This window comes from Apodemus sylvaticus, chromosome 5 (assembly GCF_947179515.1).
Source record: "Apodemus sylvaticus chromosome 5, mApoSyl1.1, whole genome shotgun sequence".
Taxonomy (NCBI): Eukaryota; Metazoa; Chordata; class Mammalia; order Rodentia; family Muridae; genus Apodemus; species Apodemus sylvaticus.
The window spans coordinates 2946342-2964675 of NC_067476.1; the positions used below are offsets into that span (position 1 = coordinate 2946342).

At 37.6% G+C, this 18334-nt stretch overlaps 1 protein-coding gene across 2 annotated transcripts in view; it reads right to left on the minus strand.

The window, feature by feature from the left end:
* The window catches only part of Hnmt (histamine N-methyltransferase), a 59107-nt gene that overhangs the window by 25987 nt on the left and 14786 nt on the right, over nt 1-18334 (minus strand). The window contains exon 4 of one of the 2 annotated variants that reach the window (XM_052181758.1): nt 1417-1524. The exons of the other annotated variant lie outside the window; for it this stretch is intronic. Within the exon in view, the coding sequence (XP_052037718.1) occupies nt 1417-1524 (108 nt within the window). The remainder of the gene's footprint in view (nt 1-1416; nt 1525-18334) is intronic. 2 annotated transcript variants of the gene reach the window in all.

Sequence of the window (18334 nt, forward strand, 5' to 3'; positions counted from 1 at the left end):
GACAAATGGGAACTCATGAAATTACAAAGTTTCTGTAAGGGTAAGGAAACTGTTTCTGTAAGGACAAAATGGCAGCCAATAGATTGGGAAAAGATTTTTACCAACCCTACATCCGACATATACTAATATATCCTTGTTTGTTGAGGTTCACCTAACACACTGTAGCCCCATTATATATATATATATATATATACCAAGAACTCAAGAAGTTAGATTCCACACTTGATCTTATCCAAAAGGCTGAGAAGCGATAGAAGTTAGACCCCAAATTACCCAATAACTCTATTAAAAATGGGGCATAGAACTAAACAAACAATTCTCAACAGGAATACCAAATGGCTGAGAAGCATCTAAAGAAATGTTCAACTTCCTTAGTCATCAGGGAAATGCAAATCAAAATAACTCTGAGATTCTACCTCACACCAGTCAGAATGGCTAAGATCAGGTGATATAGTAAGTGCAAGCGAGGATGTGGAGAAAGAGGAACTCCATCACTGGTGGGTTTACAAGATGGTACAAACACTCTGAAAATCAGTCTGGTGGTTCTTCAGAAAACTGGGCATGATACTACTGGAGGACCCTGTTGTACCACTCTTGGGCATATACCCAGAGGATTCCCCAGCATGTAATAAGGACACATGCTCCACTATGTTCATAGCAGCCCTATTTATAATAGCCAGAAGCTGGAAAGAACCCAGATGTTCCTCAATGGAAGAATGGATATATTTAGAAATGTGGTATATTTACACAATAGAGTACAACTCATATATTAAAAACAATGAATTTATGAAATTCTTAGGCAAATAGGAACTGGAAAATATCACCCTAAGTAAGGTAACCCAATCACAAAAGAATACACATGGTATGCATTCACTGAGGAGTGGATATTAGCCCAGAAGCTTGGAATACCCAAAATACAATTCACAGACCAAATGAAGCTCAAGTAGAGGATGGCCTTGTTGGTCATCAAAGGGAGGAGAGACCCTTGGTCCTGAGAAGGCTGGATGCCCCAGTATAGAGGAATGTCATGACAAGGTAGAGGGAGTGGATGGGTTGGTGGATGGGGAGGGAGCGTGAGATAGGATGTTTTTGGCGGGGAAACAAGGAAATGGGATACCTTCTGAAATATAAATAAAGAACATATCTAATAAAAAACAAGATTAAATCAGCTGTAAATTTTTCTGAATAGAAATTTGATGTAAAAGAGACTAATCCATGAAGTCAAGGAATTCACTGAATATAGTTTCAGGTCTTTTTTTATGCATTCTGAGAATTAAGTTTTTCCCCAAATAAATGTAACAAATACATACTGAGCCAGTGTGTTATTAACCATTTGAAGAACATACACACACATACACACACAAAACACAAGCTGAGAAAATAAACCTCTGAAAATAGAATTGAATATGTGTGTACCTTGGTACTTGACAATTTGTTCAGCACTTGGTTCAACAACTTCATTATTAATAAAGATTCCTGGGTATTGAGCCTGGACTTTGGAGAGAATTTGAAGGTCAACTTCACCTAGAAGTTAAATAAATAGAACAAGCTACATTGAATTTAGTGATTATGAATGGCTTATGAAACACATATCTATGATGTTCAACCACTCAACTTGTAGTAGTAACAACAAATTAATAACTGTAATAATAACTCAGCATACGGAGGGATATGAATACCATTCATTTATTCTTTCATTCATATAATCTCCGTTCATATGTATTACTGTGCTTCATTGACTCAAAGCTGTCAAGGGCTATAGGAGGCAATCATTAAGTTTTGTTGTAGTCAAATATAATTTTAAATATTTGTCAGTTGAGAGATATATTAAAACCAGAAATATTAAAATATAAGAAAATCACAACTTAGAACTGATAACTAATCTAGTCCAGAAGAACACTTAAAAGAATATTTAAAGTAAAAAGGTAAGAGGTATACATACAGAATATAAAATTGTCAGCTATTTCTTTTCAAAAAAGTCATGCTAAGTACCAAGTGCTCTCTTCAAAAAGCACTGTCTCAACCACTGAAACCCTTTCTACTGGGACAGAACCTTGCCAGGTCTACTGCAGTGAAGACTCCATCTCCTGATACTTCACAGAGAACCAGCCACTCAGGGCAGTTGAACGAGCCACTCAGAGCAGTAGAGAGAACGGGAATCCCAGGGGTACATATACACAGGCTTGCAAGATAGATAAGCCAAAATCAGAGACAGCAAGACCAGCTAACACCAGGGAAAACTAGATGGCAAAAGGCAAACGCAAGATCATTACCAACAGAAACCAAGGCAACATGGCACCATCAGAAGTCAGTTCTCCCACAAGAACTGTATACCTCAAAACACCAGAAAAGCAAGATCTGGATTAAAAAATCACATCTCATGATGCAGATAGAGGACTTCAAGAAGGACATAAATAACTCCCTTAAAGAAATACAAGAGAACATGGGTCAACAGGTAGAAGCCCTTAAAGAGGAAACACAAAAATCCCTTAAAGAAACACAGGAAAACATAAGTCAACAGGTAGAAACCCTTAAAGAAGAAACACAAAAATCCCTTAAAGAATTTTGGGAAAACACAAACAAACAAATGAAGAAACTGAACAAAACTATCCACAATCTAAAAATGGAAGTATGAATAATATAGAAATCACAAAGTGAGACATCCCTGGAGATAGAAAACCTTGGAAAGAATTCAGGAGACATAGATGCAAGCATCAACAACAGAATACAAGAGATAGAAGAAAGAATCTCAGATGCTAAAGATAGCATAGAAAACATTGACTCAGCAGTCAAAGAAAATATGAAATGCATAAAGCTTGTAACCCAAAACATCCAGGAAATCCAGGATACAATGAGAAGACCAAACCTAAGGATTATAGGTATAGAAGAGAATGAGGATTTACAACAACAGGGACAGCAAATATCTTCAACAAAATTATAGAAGAAAACTTCCCTAACCTAAAGAAAGAGATGGCCATAAATAAACATGCAAGAAGCCTATATAATTCCAAATAAACTAGATTAGAACTGAAATTCCTCCCTTCGTATAGTAGCGAAAACACCAATTGCATAAAACAAAGAAAAATATTAAAAGCAGTAAGGGGAAAAGGTGTAACATATAAAGGCAGACCTATCAGAATTACACCAGACTTCTCACCAGAGATTAGCAAAGCTAGAAGATCCTGGGCAAATCTCATACAGAACATAAATGTCAGCCCAGACTACTACATCCCGCAAAACTCTGAATTACCATAGATGGAGAGAACAAGATATTCCATAACAAAACCAAATTTACACAATATCTTTCTACAATTCCAGCACCTCAAAGGATAATGGGTGGAAAATGCCAACACGAGGTTGAAAACTACACCCTAGAAAAAGCAATAAAGTAATCTTCTTTGAACAAACATGAAAGATACACACACAGAATTTCACCTTTAACAATAAAAATAACAGGAAGCAACAATCACCTTTCCTTAATATCTCTTAACATCAATGGTCTCAATTCCCCCCCAAAAAAAGACATAGACTACAGACTGGATACATAAACAGGACCCAACATTTTGCTGCATACAAGAAGCTCAACTCAATGACAAAGACACTCGTTACCTCAGAGTCAAAGTTTGGAAAACAATTTTCCAAGCAAATGGTCCCAAGAAACAAGCTGGAGTGGCAATACTTATGTCGGATAAAATCAACTTTCAACCAAAAGTTGTCAAAAACCATAAGGTGGAACACTTCATACTTATCAAAGGAAAAATCTACCAAGATGAACTCTCAATTCTGAACTTCTATGCTCCAAATGCAAGGGCACCCACGTCCATAAAAGAAACTTTACTAAAGCTCAAAGCACACATTGCACCCTACACAGTTATAGTGAGAGACTTCAACACCCCACTCTCAACAATGGACAAATCATGGAAACATAAATTAAGCAGAGACACAGTGAAACTAACTAAAGTTATGGGACAAATGGATCTAACAGGTATTTATAGAACATTCCATCCTCAAGCAAAAGAATATACCTTCTTCTCAGCACCTCATGGTACCGTCTCCAAAATTGGCCATATAATTGGTCACAAAGCAGGCCTCACAAGATACAGGAATATTGACATAATTCTGTGCACCCTATCAGATCACCATGGCCTAAAACTGGTCTTGAGTTCAAACAAAAACAACAAAAAACACACATACACATGGACGTTGAATAATGTTCTACTTAATGATAGCTTGGTCAAGGAAGAAATAAAGAAAGAAATTATAGACTTTTTAAATTTTAATAAAAATGAGGACACATCCTACCAAAACTTATGGGATACAATGAAAATAGTGCTAAGAGGAAAACTCATAGCTCTAGGTGCCTCCAAAAAGAAATTGGAGGAATGTTATACTAGTAGCTTGACAACATACTGGAAAGCTCTAGAACAAAAAGAAGCAAATACAACCAAGAGGAATAGATGGCAGGGAATAATCAAACTCAGGGCTAAAATCAACCAAATAGATACAAAAGGAACCATACAAAGAAACAACAAAAGCAGAAGCTGGTTTCTTTGCAAAAATCAACAACATAGATAAATCCTTAGCCAGACCAACCAGAGGGCTCAGAGGCACCACACAAATTAATAAAATCAGAAATGAAAAGGGAGACATAACAACATAAAATGTTGAAATTCAAAAAATCATAAGATTCTTCTACAAGAGCTTATATTCAACAAAATTGGAAAATCTGGACGAAATGGACAATTTTCTAGTTACATACCAGGTGCCAATGTTAAAACAGGATCAGATAAACCATCTAAATAGTCCCATAAGTCCTGAGGAAATAGAAGCAGTTGATAATAGTCTCAAAAAAAAAAAAAAAAAAAAAAAAAAAAAAAAAAGCCCAGAACCAGATGGATTTAGTGGGGGATTCTATCAGATCTTCAAAGAAGAGCTAATACCAATACTCCTCAAACTATTCCACAAAATATCAACTCAAGAAACATTACCCAATTCATTCTATGAAGCTACAATAACACTTATACCTAAACCAAAGACCAAACAAGGAAAGAAAACTTCAGACCAATTTCCCTTATGAACACTGATACAAAAATTCTCAACAAAATCCTGCCCAACTGAATCCAAGAATGCATCAAAACAATAATCCACCACGATCAAGTAGGCTCCATCCCAGGGATACAGGGATGGTTCAATATACGGAAATCCATCAATGTAATCCACTATATAAACAAACTCAAAGAAAAAGACCACATGGTCATTTCATTAGATGTTGAAAAAGCTTTTGACAAAATTCATCATCCCTTCATGATAAAAGTGTTGGACAGATCAGGAATTCAGGGCCCATACCTAAACATAGTGAAAGCAATATACTGCAAATCGGTAGCTAACATCAAACTGAATGGAGAGAAACTTGAAGAAATCCCACTAAAATCAGGGACCAGTCAAGGCTGCCCACTCTCTCCCTGTCTATTCAATATAGTACTTGAAATCCTAGCCAGAGCAATTAGACAACAAAATGATGTCAAAGGTATACAAATTGGAAGGGAAGAGGTCAAAGTATCACTATTTGCAGATGATATGATTGTATACTTAAATGACACCAAAAACTCTGCCAGAGAACTTCTAAAGCTGATAAACAACTTCAGCAAAGTGGCTGGATATAAAATTAACTCATCCAAATCAGTAGCCTTCCTCTACTCAAATGATAAACAGGCTGAGAAAGAAATTAGGGAAATGATACCCTTCACAATAGTCACAAATATTATATACCTTGGTGTGACTCTAACCAAGCAAGTGAAAGATCTGTATGACAAGAACTTCAAGTCTCTGAAGAAACAAATTGTATATCTCAGAAGATGGAAGGATCCTCCATGCTCATGGATTGGAAGGATTAATATAGTAAAAATGGCCATCTTGCCAAAAGCAATCTACAGATTCAATGCAATCTCCATCAAAACTCCAAGTCAATTCTTCACAGAGCTAGAAAGAGCAATCTGCAAATTCATTTCAAATAATAAAAAACTCAGGATAGCAAAAACTATTCTCCAAAACAAAAGATCTACTGGGGGAATCACGATCCCTGACCTCAAGCTCTACTACAGAGCGATAGTGATAAAAACTGTATGGTACTGGTACAGAGACAGGCAGAAAGATCAATGGAATAGAACTGAAGACCCAGATATGAACCCACATACTTATGGTCACTTGACAAAGGAGCTAAAAACATATAGTGGAAAAAAGACAGCATTTTTAACAAATGCTGCTGGAACAACTGGAGGTCAGCATGCAGAAAAATGCCAATCTACCTATTCATATCTCCTCATACAAAGCTCAAGTCCAAGTGGATCAAGGACCTCCACATAAAACCAGATATAGTGAAGCTTATAGAGGAGAAAGTGGGGAAGAACCTGAACACATGGGCACAGGGGAAGATTTCCTGAATAGAACTCCAATGGCTTATGCTCTAAGAACAAGAATCGACAAATGGGATCTCGTAAAACTGCAAAGCTTCTGTAAGGCAAAGGACACTGTCAATAGGACAAAACAGCAACCAACAGATTGGGAAAAGATCTTAACCAATCCAACATCCAATGTAGGGATAATGTCCAATGTATACAAAGAACTCAAGAAGTAAGACTCCAGAGTGTCAAATAACCCTATTAAAAGTGGGGTACAGAGCTAAACAGGGAATTTTCAACTGAGAAAATTCGAATGGCTCTAAAGCACCTAAAGAAATGTTCAGCATCCTTAGTTACCAGGGAAATGCAAATCAAAACAACACTGAGATTCCACCTCACATCAGTCAGAATGCCTAAGACTCAGGGAACAGCAGATGCTGGAGAGGTTGTGGAGAAAGAGAAACACTTCTCCATTGTTGGTGGGATTTCAAGCTGGTAAAACCATTCTAGAAATCAGTTTGGCGTTTCCTCAGAAAATTAGACATAGTAGTACCTGAGGACCCAGCTATACCACTCCTGGGCATATACCCAGAAGATGCTCCAACATGTAATAAGGACACATGCTCTACTATGTTCATAGCAGCCTTATTTATAATAGCCAGAAGCTGGAAAGAACCCAGATGTCCTTCAACAGAGGAATGGATACATTAATTGTAATATATATATATATATATATATATATATATACACACACACAATGGAGTACTATTCAGCTATTAAAAAACAATGAATTCATGAAATTCTCAGGTAAATGAATGGAACTAGAAAATGTCATCCTAAATGAGGTAACCCAATCACAAAAGAACACACATGGTATGCACTCACTGATAAGTGGATATTAGCCACTCAAAATAAACATGTTACAATTCACAGACCACAAGAAGCTCAAGAAGAAGGAAGACCATAGTGGGGCTGGTTTGGTTCCTCTGAGAAAGGGAACAAAATATTCACAGGAACAACTATGGAAACAAAGTGTGGGGCAGAGACTGAAGAAAAGGCCACCCAGAGACTGTCCTACATGGGGATTCATCCTATAACAGTCACCAAACCCCAAAACTACTGTGGATGACAAGAGGTGCGTAAGAAAGGAGCCTGTTATAGTTGTCTTTTGGAGGGGTCCTGCCAGAGCCTTACAGATACAGAGGCGAACACTAGCAGCCAACCACTGTACTGAGCATGGGGTTCACAATGGAGGAGTTGGAGGGCAAACTGGAGGAGCGGGAGTGGGGGATGTTGCACCCCCATGGGAATAATGACCATGTTGTCCAACCAGACACACAAGGGCTCCCAGGGACTAAGCCAAGGGGTACACATGGTCCGACCCAAAAGAGTGGCAGAGGATGCCTTGTCGAGCATCAGCGGGAGGAGAGGTCCTTGGTCCTGTGAAGGCTCAAGTGTGAGGAAGTCGAGTGGGGGTGGTGGGAGTGGGATATGTGGAGGAGCACATTCTTGGAGGCAGGGGGTGGGAGGATGGGTTGGAGGTTTTCTTGGAGGGGGAAACTGGGAAGGGGTATAACCTTTGAAATGAAAATGAAGAATAAATTCATTTAAAAAAAAAAAAAACCGCCGGGCGTGGTGGCACACGCCTGTAATCCCAGCACTTGGGAGGTAGAGGCAGGCGGATTTCTGAGTTCGAGGCCAGCCTGGTCTACAGAGTGAGTTCCAGGACAGCTAAGGCTACACAGAGAAACCCTGTCTCGAAACCAAAAAAAAAAAAAAAAAAAAAAAACTGTCTCGGGGATAAGAATGCTTGTGCTGATCACACTTAAGGCCTTGTCAATCCTCAAAATTGTCTCTAAACACCCCCATTTGCAAATGCAAGTGCACATACATGCACACACATACACACGCCAGAGACAGCAGACCCTTGAGGCTTTCATGACATTGAATGTCTTCTTCTAGCCTGGTATTTTCTATGTCTAGCTCATTATTCTCCGACCTCCCTTGTCTCCTAACACTGTGAGTCATAGGCTTTTGCTGCTCATTTTGTCTAACTTTGGGAAGATTCTGTCAATGCCACACATGCCAAAATGATACAGGCTAACAGAATTTTATATTTTGTCAAAAGATATTTACATTTTGATGAAGGACAACATGTAATCTATTTAAATAAGAATGTCAAATTCAGTTGGATGTATCAGCAATAGGGAAAAAATAAATAGTTTTTAAACAGAGGGATTAAATAAAGAACCAATAATGTTTATTGTCAACTCTATTTTACATTGTACTTTATATCATTTCACTATTTATCCACCACAATAAAAGAATTAGGTGGTATTATTATTATTATTATTACTTACTACTTCTACTATTATCATTTTCTGATGAGTAAAATGAAGTTCAGATAGGTTATCTTAGTTAGATATGTTTTTTTTTTTTTTTGGTTGTGATAAAACACCATGACCAAAAGTAAGTTAGGGTGGAAAGAATTTATTTTACCTTATGCAACTCATAAGTCACTAAGGAAAGACAGAGCAGGACCCTGGAAAAAGGAGTTGGGACAGACACCATAGTACTGATGATCACTAGCTTTTTTCTCATGGCTTATTGGGCCTGCTTTCTTACAGGACCCAGAACCATTTGCCCCGGGACATCACTGTCCACAGTGAGCTGTATCCTCCCCAATCCATCATCAAAAAAAAAAAAAAATACCACACAGACATTGATCTGGTGGAGGTGTTTTCTCAACTGAGAATTTCTCTTTACAACTGATAGTAGCTAGTGTCAAGCTAACAAAACTGAACAGCACACCAGGAGGATAAGACTCTCTGAATCAAGGAAGGCATATATGAGCTCACAGAGATGGAAGCTGCAAGCACAGAGCCTATGTGGATCATATATAGATATCATCTAAACTAAAACTATAATACATAATATATATTATATATATTATATAGTTTTAGTACAGTATTTTATGGAACTCCTGACTGTGGGTCTCTGACTCTTACGCCTGCTATTGGGACTCTTTTCCTCATGGGTTGCCGCACTCAACTTCTACATGATACTTTTTTCTTTGTCTTATATTTTGTCATGTTTGCCTGTTATCTCTTAAAACCCTGTTCTTTTGTAATAAAAGACAGAAAAGGAGTGGATCTGGAGCATAACAGAGCTAGGAGGAGTATAAAGAGGGGAAATTATAATCAGAATATATTATATAAGAAAATAATCTATTTTCAACAAAAGGAAAAGAAAAAAACTGGGCTGGCACAAAAGTCTTATCATAAGCATCTTTTACATGTTTAAGGCATGCTTGGAACTGAAATTCATTTGACTTACACAATCAAAGCAGAGATCTACCTGCTTATTAATTAAATGGAAGTGAGATTATGTGCACATAGTCATTAGTTAGTCATTGTCTCTATTAACTGACTACTCCATACCAGGCACAGTTGTGGGCAAGTGATAATAAGGATAAAATAACATATTAGGTATCATTTTCTCAAACACTACTGCTTAGTGAAAGAACTACTGCTTGGAAATACCAGAGCAGGTGAGATACCTGCTTTGATTGTGTAAGATATTAATATTATTCTGGAAGTAACTTTTTAAAAATAATGATTTTATAAATTTACTAATAAAGCAAAAAATCTGAATAATTGAAAACACATTAAGATTTCAAAAATTATAACAATTTTAATTATTTTAACTACTTTTTCTTACACACTCAAATTTTTCCTATATTGGACAACAAATAGTTCCACTGTAATATGCAGTCAATGTCTGAATACCTGAATAATTTAGGTGTCCTTATGTGATGGAAAGGACTAAGAAGTGACCTTCCTGTAAAATCACTCATCCCCTAAAATCCAAATAATTTTATATTTCCAGTTCTTAGAATAAAATTCAGGAACTTTTGCCATGCTGGATCAGTGCTTTCTTCCCTGGACTACTTTCCAAGCCCTTTAAAGGCCTCATATCCTGTTCTGTTGTGTGGAGGGCTGGGTTTCAATGTGATCTTTGAAAGGCAGCAAACACACCATTGCATATACAAAAAAAAATGTCCTAAATACATACCTTGGACTTTGAATAATTATGGATATACTCCCTTGAAGGTTGATGAATTTTAACAAATGTGTAACTTGCTGGAGGATATAAGCATGTGGATAATTTCTGAATTTACTCTCATCTTGCTAAATATTTTAAATTTATTTAAAATATTCTTTAACAAGTGATTTGAAGAGTAAAATGGATAAAATGGTGGATCTTTAATTGGGAAATGGTTAAGTAGGTCCTTACAGAAGGATAAAGAGGAAAGAGGGTAAAATAGCTGTGGAAATTTGAATAAGCTTAGTCCATGGGAAATAGCACTATGAGGAGGTGTGGCCTTGTTGGAATGGGTGTGGCCTTGTTGGAAGAAGTGTGTCTCTGTATAGGCTGGCTTTGAGATTTTATGCTCTAACTTTGCCTAGTGTGAAAGAGACTCTCCTTTAAGCTACCTGCAGTCTTCTGGCTGCCTTGAGATCAAGATGCAGAACTCTCAGTTCCTTCTCCAGCACCATGTCTGCCTGGATGCTGTCATGCTTCCTGCCATGATGATAATAGAAAGAAATCTTATGAAACTGTAAGCCAGCCCCAATTAAATATTGTCCTTTATAAAAGTCACCTTGGTCAAAGTGTCTTTTCACAATTAAACCCAAACTAAGACAATAGCACTAGGAATGTCTAAAGAAGTGATAGAAATTATATTAGTGCTCATTTACCAAAAATTATATTACATATGCATTATTTGTATATATAATATATAATAATATATAATTATATATTAATATATAATTACTACGATTATATATTATATAATACATAAATATATAACATATGTGTGTATATATGGTGTGTGTGCACATGTTTAAACATTTTTTAATCAAGTTATCTTACTTGGGCTGATATGCTCCCTGCAAGAGTCTTATATTAACAAAACACCAAGCACCTTTTCACAAACTCTACAAACAATATATTGCGTTGCTATTGTCTTTGGTTGCCTCCCAGAGGACTTTTGTTGAAGATGCCATACGCTTCAAACGACTTGGAGGATTTCAATAGGATTTGAATTGAAACGTTCATTCTTGAGGACTAGCTTTCTTAGGACAGAAAGTGCTCTGAAGCCTTTCAGGGAAGGAAACAACCACGGACCTTACCTGGCTATAATACCTAGGAGCTGCAAAAATGAACAGAGTGGCACAGTATTCCGAAAGCAGTGGTGGCATTTGTATCTCAGTAGTAGTGAGTAGTTCTCAAATTGGACCTAAGGTCTGCGAAACAGAAGGGAAATCATACCTGGTCCTGGGAGCCTAGCCAACTAAATGCAGCTATTGCGACGACGGATCCTAAATGGAAACCTGCTGCATTTACTAAATCAGCATCATTCCCAACTCCTTTGTAAATATTCCTCCTTAAACACACTCAGCCCTCAACTAAGAATTTTCTCTTTACAACCGATAGACATGAATACAGAAAAACAAAACTGGTAAAAATTGTAACTGCAGAGAATAATTAATTGTGTAATGTCTGGGCCCAACTGACACATTTACAGCACAGCTCATGCATCTAAGGTTTAGAAAACATTACAGAAGAGAAAGCAGGAAGATTTCAAGAACCAGAGGAAGTGTTCTATAAAATTGTGCCTCCTAGAAATGAAGTGAAGCTTCACCCATGATACCTCAACAACATGACTTCCTAAAAAGACCTGAAGAAGTGTAACACCAATAGAGGAGCTAACCACAAAGTAGCACAGGCAACTAAGGGATACTGAAAATGGGTGAAATAGTTTCACCTAGGGATGATTCCCCAACTGGTTATCTAATAAAAAGTTATTATGTACATTAATTATATATGTAAGAAATTATAGCATAATTTATATAATGCCTATACAGTTACATTATATATTAGACACCATATATATACATATATATATATATAAATTATATGCATAAGAGTAACACTAAAGGGGCTGAGGAGATTACATTTATATATTTAGGGTCATATGTGTGTGCAAAATATATGTTTCATATATAAATGTGTGCAATGAGTATATGTGTATGTTTATGTGTATAACAATAATAATTAAAGGATAAGAAGCCAGGAGCAAAGTGTATGATGGAATACACAGGTGGGACAAGAGGTAGAAAATGGGAAGGTTAGATTATATTTTTCTAAAAATTATTTTTAAAAGAAAAAATAAGATTTATGTGTGCTTCTTTCTCAAAAACATGAAAAACAGTATTTCAAGTCTTCACTTGTACTGTAGCTTAGTCTGAAGTGTTTCGTGGGGCTGGGGAGGTGGTGGAGTGGTAAAGATCCTTTACAGTTCTTGAGGAGGGCCAGAATTTGGTATCAAATATCCACTTGATATCTTATAACCGTTTGTAATTTCAGTTCCAGAGTACCTGTTTCCTCTTTTAGCCTTCATTGGGACCAGGCATACATGTGGTGCACACACATTCATACAAAATACTTACACACACACACACACACACACACACACACACAGTGTTTCATTATAAGCAATACCTTGGAACCTTTACCTTACCTATGCTGTTTATCATCTATATTCAGTAAGCTTTAGAACTTCCTCATTCAGCTTCCCTGGCTATCAAGCATTTTTTCTAATAAACAAATCTTTCTTTTTTCAGTTCTACTAGCATTGCCCTCGCTCTGACTAAAACCATCCAATTACAAGAGCAGTGCAAGAACATCAAAAAGAAAGGACCTTCCTTCCATGCTACCATTTTTGGCCCATGTGGGAGCCAATCTGTGAGTTCTCTGTGTATGACTCAGTTCCTTCCCATCCCTTCTCCCAACGCAACTTCATATAGAACTGCATTTGTGAATAATCTTGTTGAGTCTAACTCAGAACTTTTATCTCATACCACTGTCACCCACTTTTTTTCTGCCTCTCAAAACCAATGTGAAATCTACTTCTGCATACTCTCTTGCCCAGGCCCAGACAGGATCCATATCTAAATGTTATCCTACTGAATCTGATCCAGGTCCAGCTGTGCTGCAAGCCCAGGTCCTGCCAGAAGCCACATTCTTTCATGTTTCCCCAGGGAGTTCCACCCCCTTTCTCTGAGAAAGGAATTTCCCCAGAGGACTTTGTTGGATGTCAACCAAGCAATTTTATAATAACCTTAAGACTCTTGTATCATACAAATTGCCAGTTAATTGTAATCGCCCAGGATCCTCAGTCAATAATCACACTAAGTAGGTGAGGACTGACCTGGTCAGTCCTCCTACCTGACATGAAATCAATCAAGTTCTGGCAATAGCATGAATAGAACCAAACACACGGATCAGAATTTCACATGAAATGTGCAACCAATGAAATAAATCCACAAGCCCCAGTACCATACAAAAAACACAAATAATATGAAAGATCAATAAAATATAGCCCCCTTAGAGAATACTAGTAGTGTAGAAATATTCCCCAATGGAAATAACCTAGATGAATTTCAGAACATAACATTTAAAAAAACAATCATAAATATCATTAAAGAATCCAAAAAGGAGAAGACACAGGCAAATATATGGGTGAACATAAAGAATGCAGATTTAATTGAAGAAATTACAAATTACTGAATCTAATACAGTAATTACACTCTCTATACAGAATAAAATATAATACAGGATTTGAAACTGGAATACAATAAAAAGATAGAAATCTAAAAGAAAAAAAGGAAGCTGAAATGATGACAGAATTTAAAAATTCAAAGATCCAATTAGAAAACTTAAGACTGATTTTTAACTAATTAAGTAGAAGACAAAATAGCAGAACCTGATGATAAAGTAGAGGAACTGAACCAGTTAATGAAAGAAAATTATGAATGAGAGAAAATTATAATGAAAGAAAATTAATATATATTAAATATAGGAAAGGAATATTCAGGACAACATTCAAAGACAAAATTTATTCATTAGAGACAGAGTAGTTTGAAAAGAGTGCCAGATCAGGGGACTAAACCAGATTTGCAACAGGATCAAAGAAAATTTCCCTACATTAAGGAATTATATAACCACGGAGATGCAGGAAACACACAAAACACTAAGGAGACAGTATATACAGAAAAGAAACTCTCAATGTCATGTTATAGTAAAATATGAAAGAGGGGGGAAGGGAGGGAGGGAGGGAAAGGGAGGGAGGGAAGGAGGGAGAGAGGGGGAAGGGAGGAGGGAGGGAGGGAAGGAGGAAAGAGGGAGGGAGGGGGAAGGGAGGGAGGGAAGGAGGGAGAGAGGGGGAAGGGAGGAGGGAGGGAGGGAAGGAGGAAAGAGGGAGGGAGGGGGAAGGGAAGAGGGAGGGAAGGAAGGAGGGAGGAGGGAAGGAGGGAGGGGGAGGGAAGGAAGGAGGAGGGAGGGAAGGAAGGAGGGAGGAGGGAAGGAGGGAGGGGGAGGGAAGAAAGGAGGAGGGAGGGAAGGAAGGAGGGAGGAGGGAAGGAGGGAGGGGGAGGGAAGGAAGGAGGAGGGAGGGAAGGAAGGAGGGAGGAGGGAAGGAGGGAGGGGGAGGGAAGGAAGGAGGAGGGAGGGAAGGAAGGAGGGAGGAGGGAAGGAGGGAGGAGGGAGGGGGAGGGAAGAAAGGAGGAGGGAGGGAAGGAAGGAGGGAGGAGGGAAGGAGGGAGGGGGAGGGAAGGAAGGAGGAGGGAGGGAAGGAAGGAGGGAGGAGGGAAGGAGGGAGGAGGGGAGGGAGGGGGAGGGAAGGAAGGAGGAGGGAGGGAAGGAAGGAGGGAGGAGGGAAGGAGGGAGGGGGAGGGAAGGAAGGAGGAGGGAGGGAAGGAAGGAGGGAGGAGGGAAGGAGGGAGGGGGAGGGAAGGAGGGAGGAGGAAGGGAGAGAAGGAGGGAAGAGGGAGGGAGGGAGGGAAGGAGGGAAGAGGGAGGGAGAGAAGGAAGAAAGAGGGAGGGAGGGATGGAAGGAGGGAAGAGGGAGGGAGGAGGGAGGGAAGGAGAGAAGAGGGAGGGAAGGAGAGAAGAGGGAGGGAGAAAGGAATTGAAATTGCTAGAGGAGAGTCAAGAAAAGACAAGTCAAGAGTTAAGAAAAGTCCATCAGAATAACAACTGACTTTTCAATGGAAAAACTATCCAGCAAAAGTATCATATTTGAAAGAAAAAGAAGCTGGGAAGTGGTGCACACCTTTAATCCCAGCACTTGGGAGGCAGAGGCAGGTGGATCTCTGAGTTTGAGGCCAGCCTGGTCTACAGAGTGAGTTCCAGAGCACCCAGGGCTACACAGAGAAACCCTGTCTCGAAATCTGCCCACCGCCCCCCCAAAAAAGAAAAACTTTCCATGTTGTGTTACCAAACTAGCCTGACAGACAATACTGTACGTTATGATACTTCAAACAGAAGAGAGGAAAACTCTCTTCAACTCTCCAATCAAAAGGTACAAATTAGTTGGATGCAATATTTTCTACAAGAAAATCATGCAACTCAAGAGTAGGTACCATTTTGGAGTAAAAGCATAGGGAAAAAATGTATTCCAGGCAAATGGGACCAGAAAATGAGCAGGTGTCACTATTCTAATAGCTGACAAAAATAGACTTCAAAAAAATTAATCAGAAATGATTTTAAAAATACATTTTGAACAAGGAAACAATTAAATAAGGAGACATTACAATACTAATCATAAACACACCAAACTGGCTCATCCTATTTCACAAAAAGCTGACTTGAAGACACAGGTCTGCCAAAATTGACAGATCCTCTGAAGAAAAAAATGAGCAGTAAAACATAACTGATATCATCCAGTGAAATGTGACATCATACAGTGAAACATAAATGATACCATACATCAAACTGATATAACCGATATCAATAGAGCAACTATTCCACCCAAATATCAAAGAATACTTTTATACAGTAGCCTATAAAACGATTGAAATAAACCACACTCTTTAACACAAAACAACTCTCAACTAATACCGTGAAACTGAAGTAATCCTGTGTATCCTGATCTCAATAAAATAAGGTTTGAAATCAACAGCAAAAGAATCTCTAGAAATTACACAAATTCCCAGATAGTAAATTAAGTGTCAAATGGGTCAAAGGAAAAAATGAAGAAGGAAAATAAAAGTTTCCTAGTAATAAATAAAATAAAAGCACAACACAACAAAACATTTGGAACATATCAAATGCAGTCGTAAAAGCAAAATGTATAATAGCTCTTAGCACCCACACTGTGGAATCAGAAAGCACAAGATAATGACTTAAGGATGCAAACCAAGAGTTTGGAAAGACAAGAACCAAACCTAAACCCAGAAAATGAAGAGAAACAATAAAACCAGGGCAGAAATCAATGAAATAGGAAATAAAAAACAAAGAATCAAGGAATCGAAGAGCTGTTTCTTTGAGAAGATAAAGACTGGCAGAACCTTAATCAAAATAACCAAATAAAACAAGAAAAAGAAATGAACAAAATTCAAGTAGAAGAAAGGAACATCAGTTTATACTAAGTGCCTGCTTTCAAAAGCTATATTCTTGGGCTAGAGAGATGGCTCATAAATTAAAGAAATAAGAGACTTGGATTATCAGAAATTCGCAGAACATTCAGGAGTAAATAAAAGACACCTGGGAGCCATGGGCCTCCTCTAGGGAGAAAGGCCAGCAGGCTGTTTGCTGTTTTCATTCGCATGCAAATACTATTGGTCCTGTTAGTCCTTACTTAGGAAAGGGTCATTTAGGCAACTTACTATTAACATTCTGGGACATAAAATATAAACACCTAAAGTTGTTTGCACTTACTAAGACCTTATCAGGAAATGGCAGTAAATAGCTTTATTAAAATGTCTACAATTTTTCCCAACCAAAAAATGGAGAAATAATAAATACCTATATTTGAATATATCAAACTTTTCTAGCAGAACAAATTAACGAATTTAGAGTCTGGGCATCTTATGATGATTTTAAACTGATTTTCTCTCTTAAGCCTTTTATGGAATTTGAGCAGTTAGTAAAAACCAAATATGTATCAGCATGAAATAATGTATTATAGAGAACATCTTTTGAAATTACTGTGCTTACAAAGATTTAATAGCATTTCATTGTCACCAGTGGTAACCTTAGGCTGCTTGCATTACAGATTTTCCCCTTTACCTATAAATTAAATCATTTCTACAGAAGTTAAACAGTTTTGCAAATGTATCTTCAAGAGTATTTCTAGCTAGAATAAATCAATAAATTAGGTAAAGCATATTGAAAGCTAAAATAGAAAACTATGAACTGAGAAAATGGATTTTTTAGTCTCTAAAACCTAGTCTGATATCTTATAATGATCAATATATAGAATTTAGGCAGTTATACAAATCAAAATGTGTCAGCATTACAGGTTTTTCTTGGGACTCCAAATAGCCAGCCTTGGTACTGAAACCTAGTATCACAAACTAGCCAGGATCTCTAGCCTGCAGACTACAGATCCTTGGGTTTCTCAGATGTCATCATCATGAGAATAGACCTGCTATTACTTTACATATGTATCCTTAGAGTTGTTTCTGGACAGCTCTACAATTATGCCTTTATAACACTATATCACACACACACACAGAGAGAGAGAGAGAGAGAGAGAGAGAGAGAGAGAGAGAGAGAGAGAGAGAGAGAACAAAAGAGAAGAAAAAGAAGCTTTAATAAAACAGGTTCAAACTGATTATGATTGTTCTTTTATATTCATATGGCTATCATAAGGCATGTAAAACCAAGTATAGAACAACTCACATTAACAAATTGATATTCAATTTAGTGACATTTATTTACACCTCTATAATAATGACTTTTTAACATTACTTTTTAAATTACTGAAGATAATTGATCTTAAAGAGAAGAAAAACAATCCCAAACTACTTTTGTTGTTGGACCTAATGGTAGGTTTTCCTAAAAGTAGGCTGTATATTAGAAGCAGT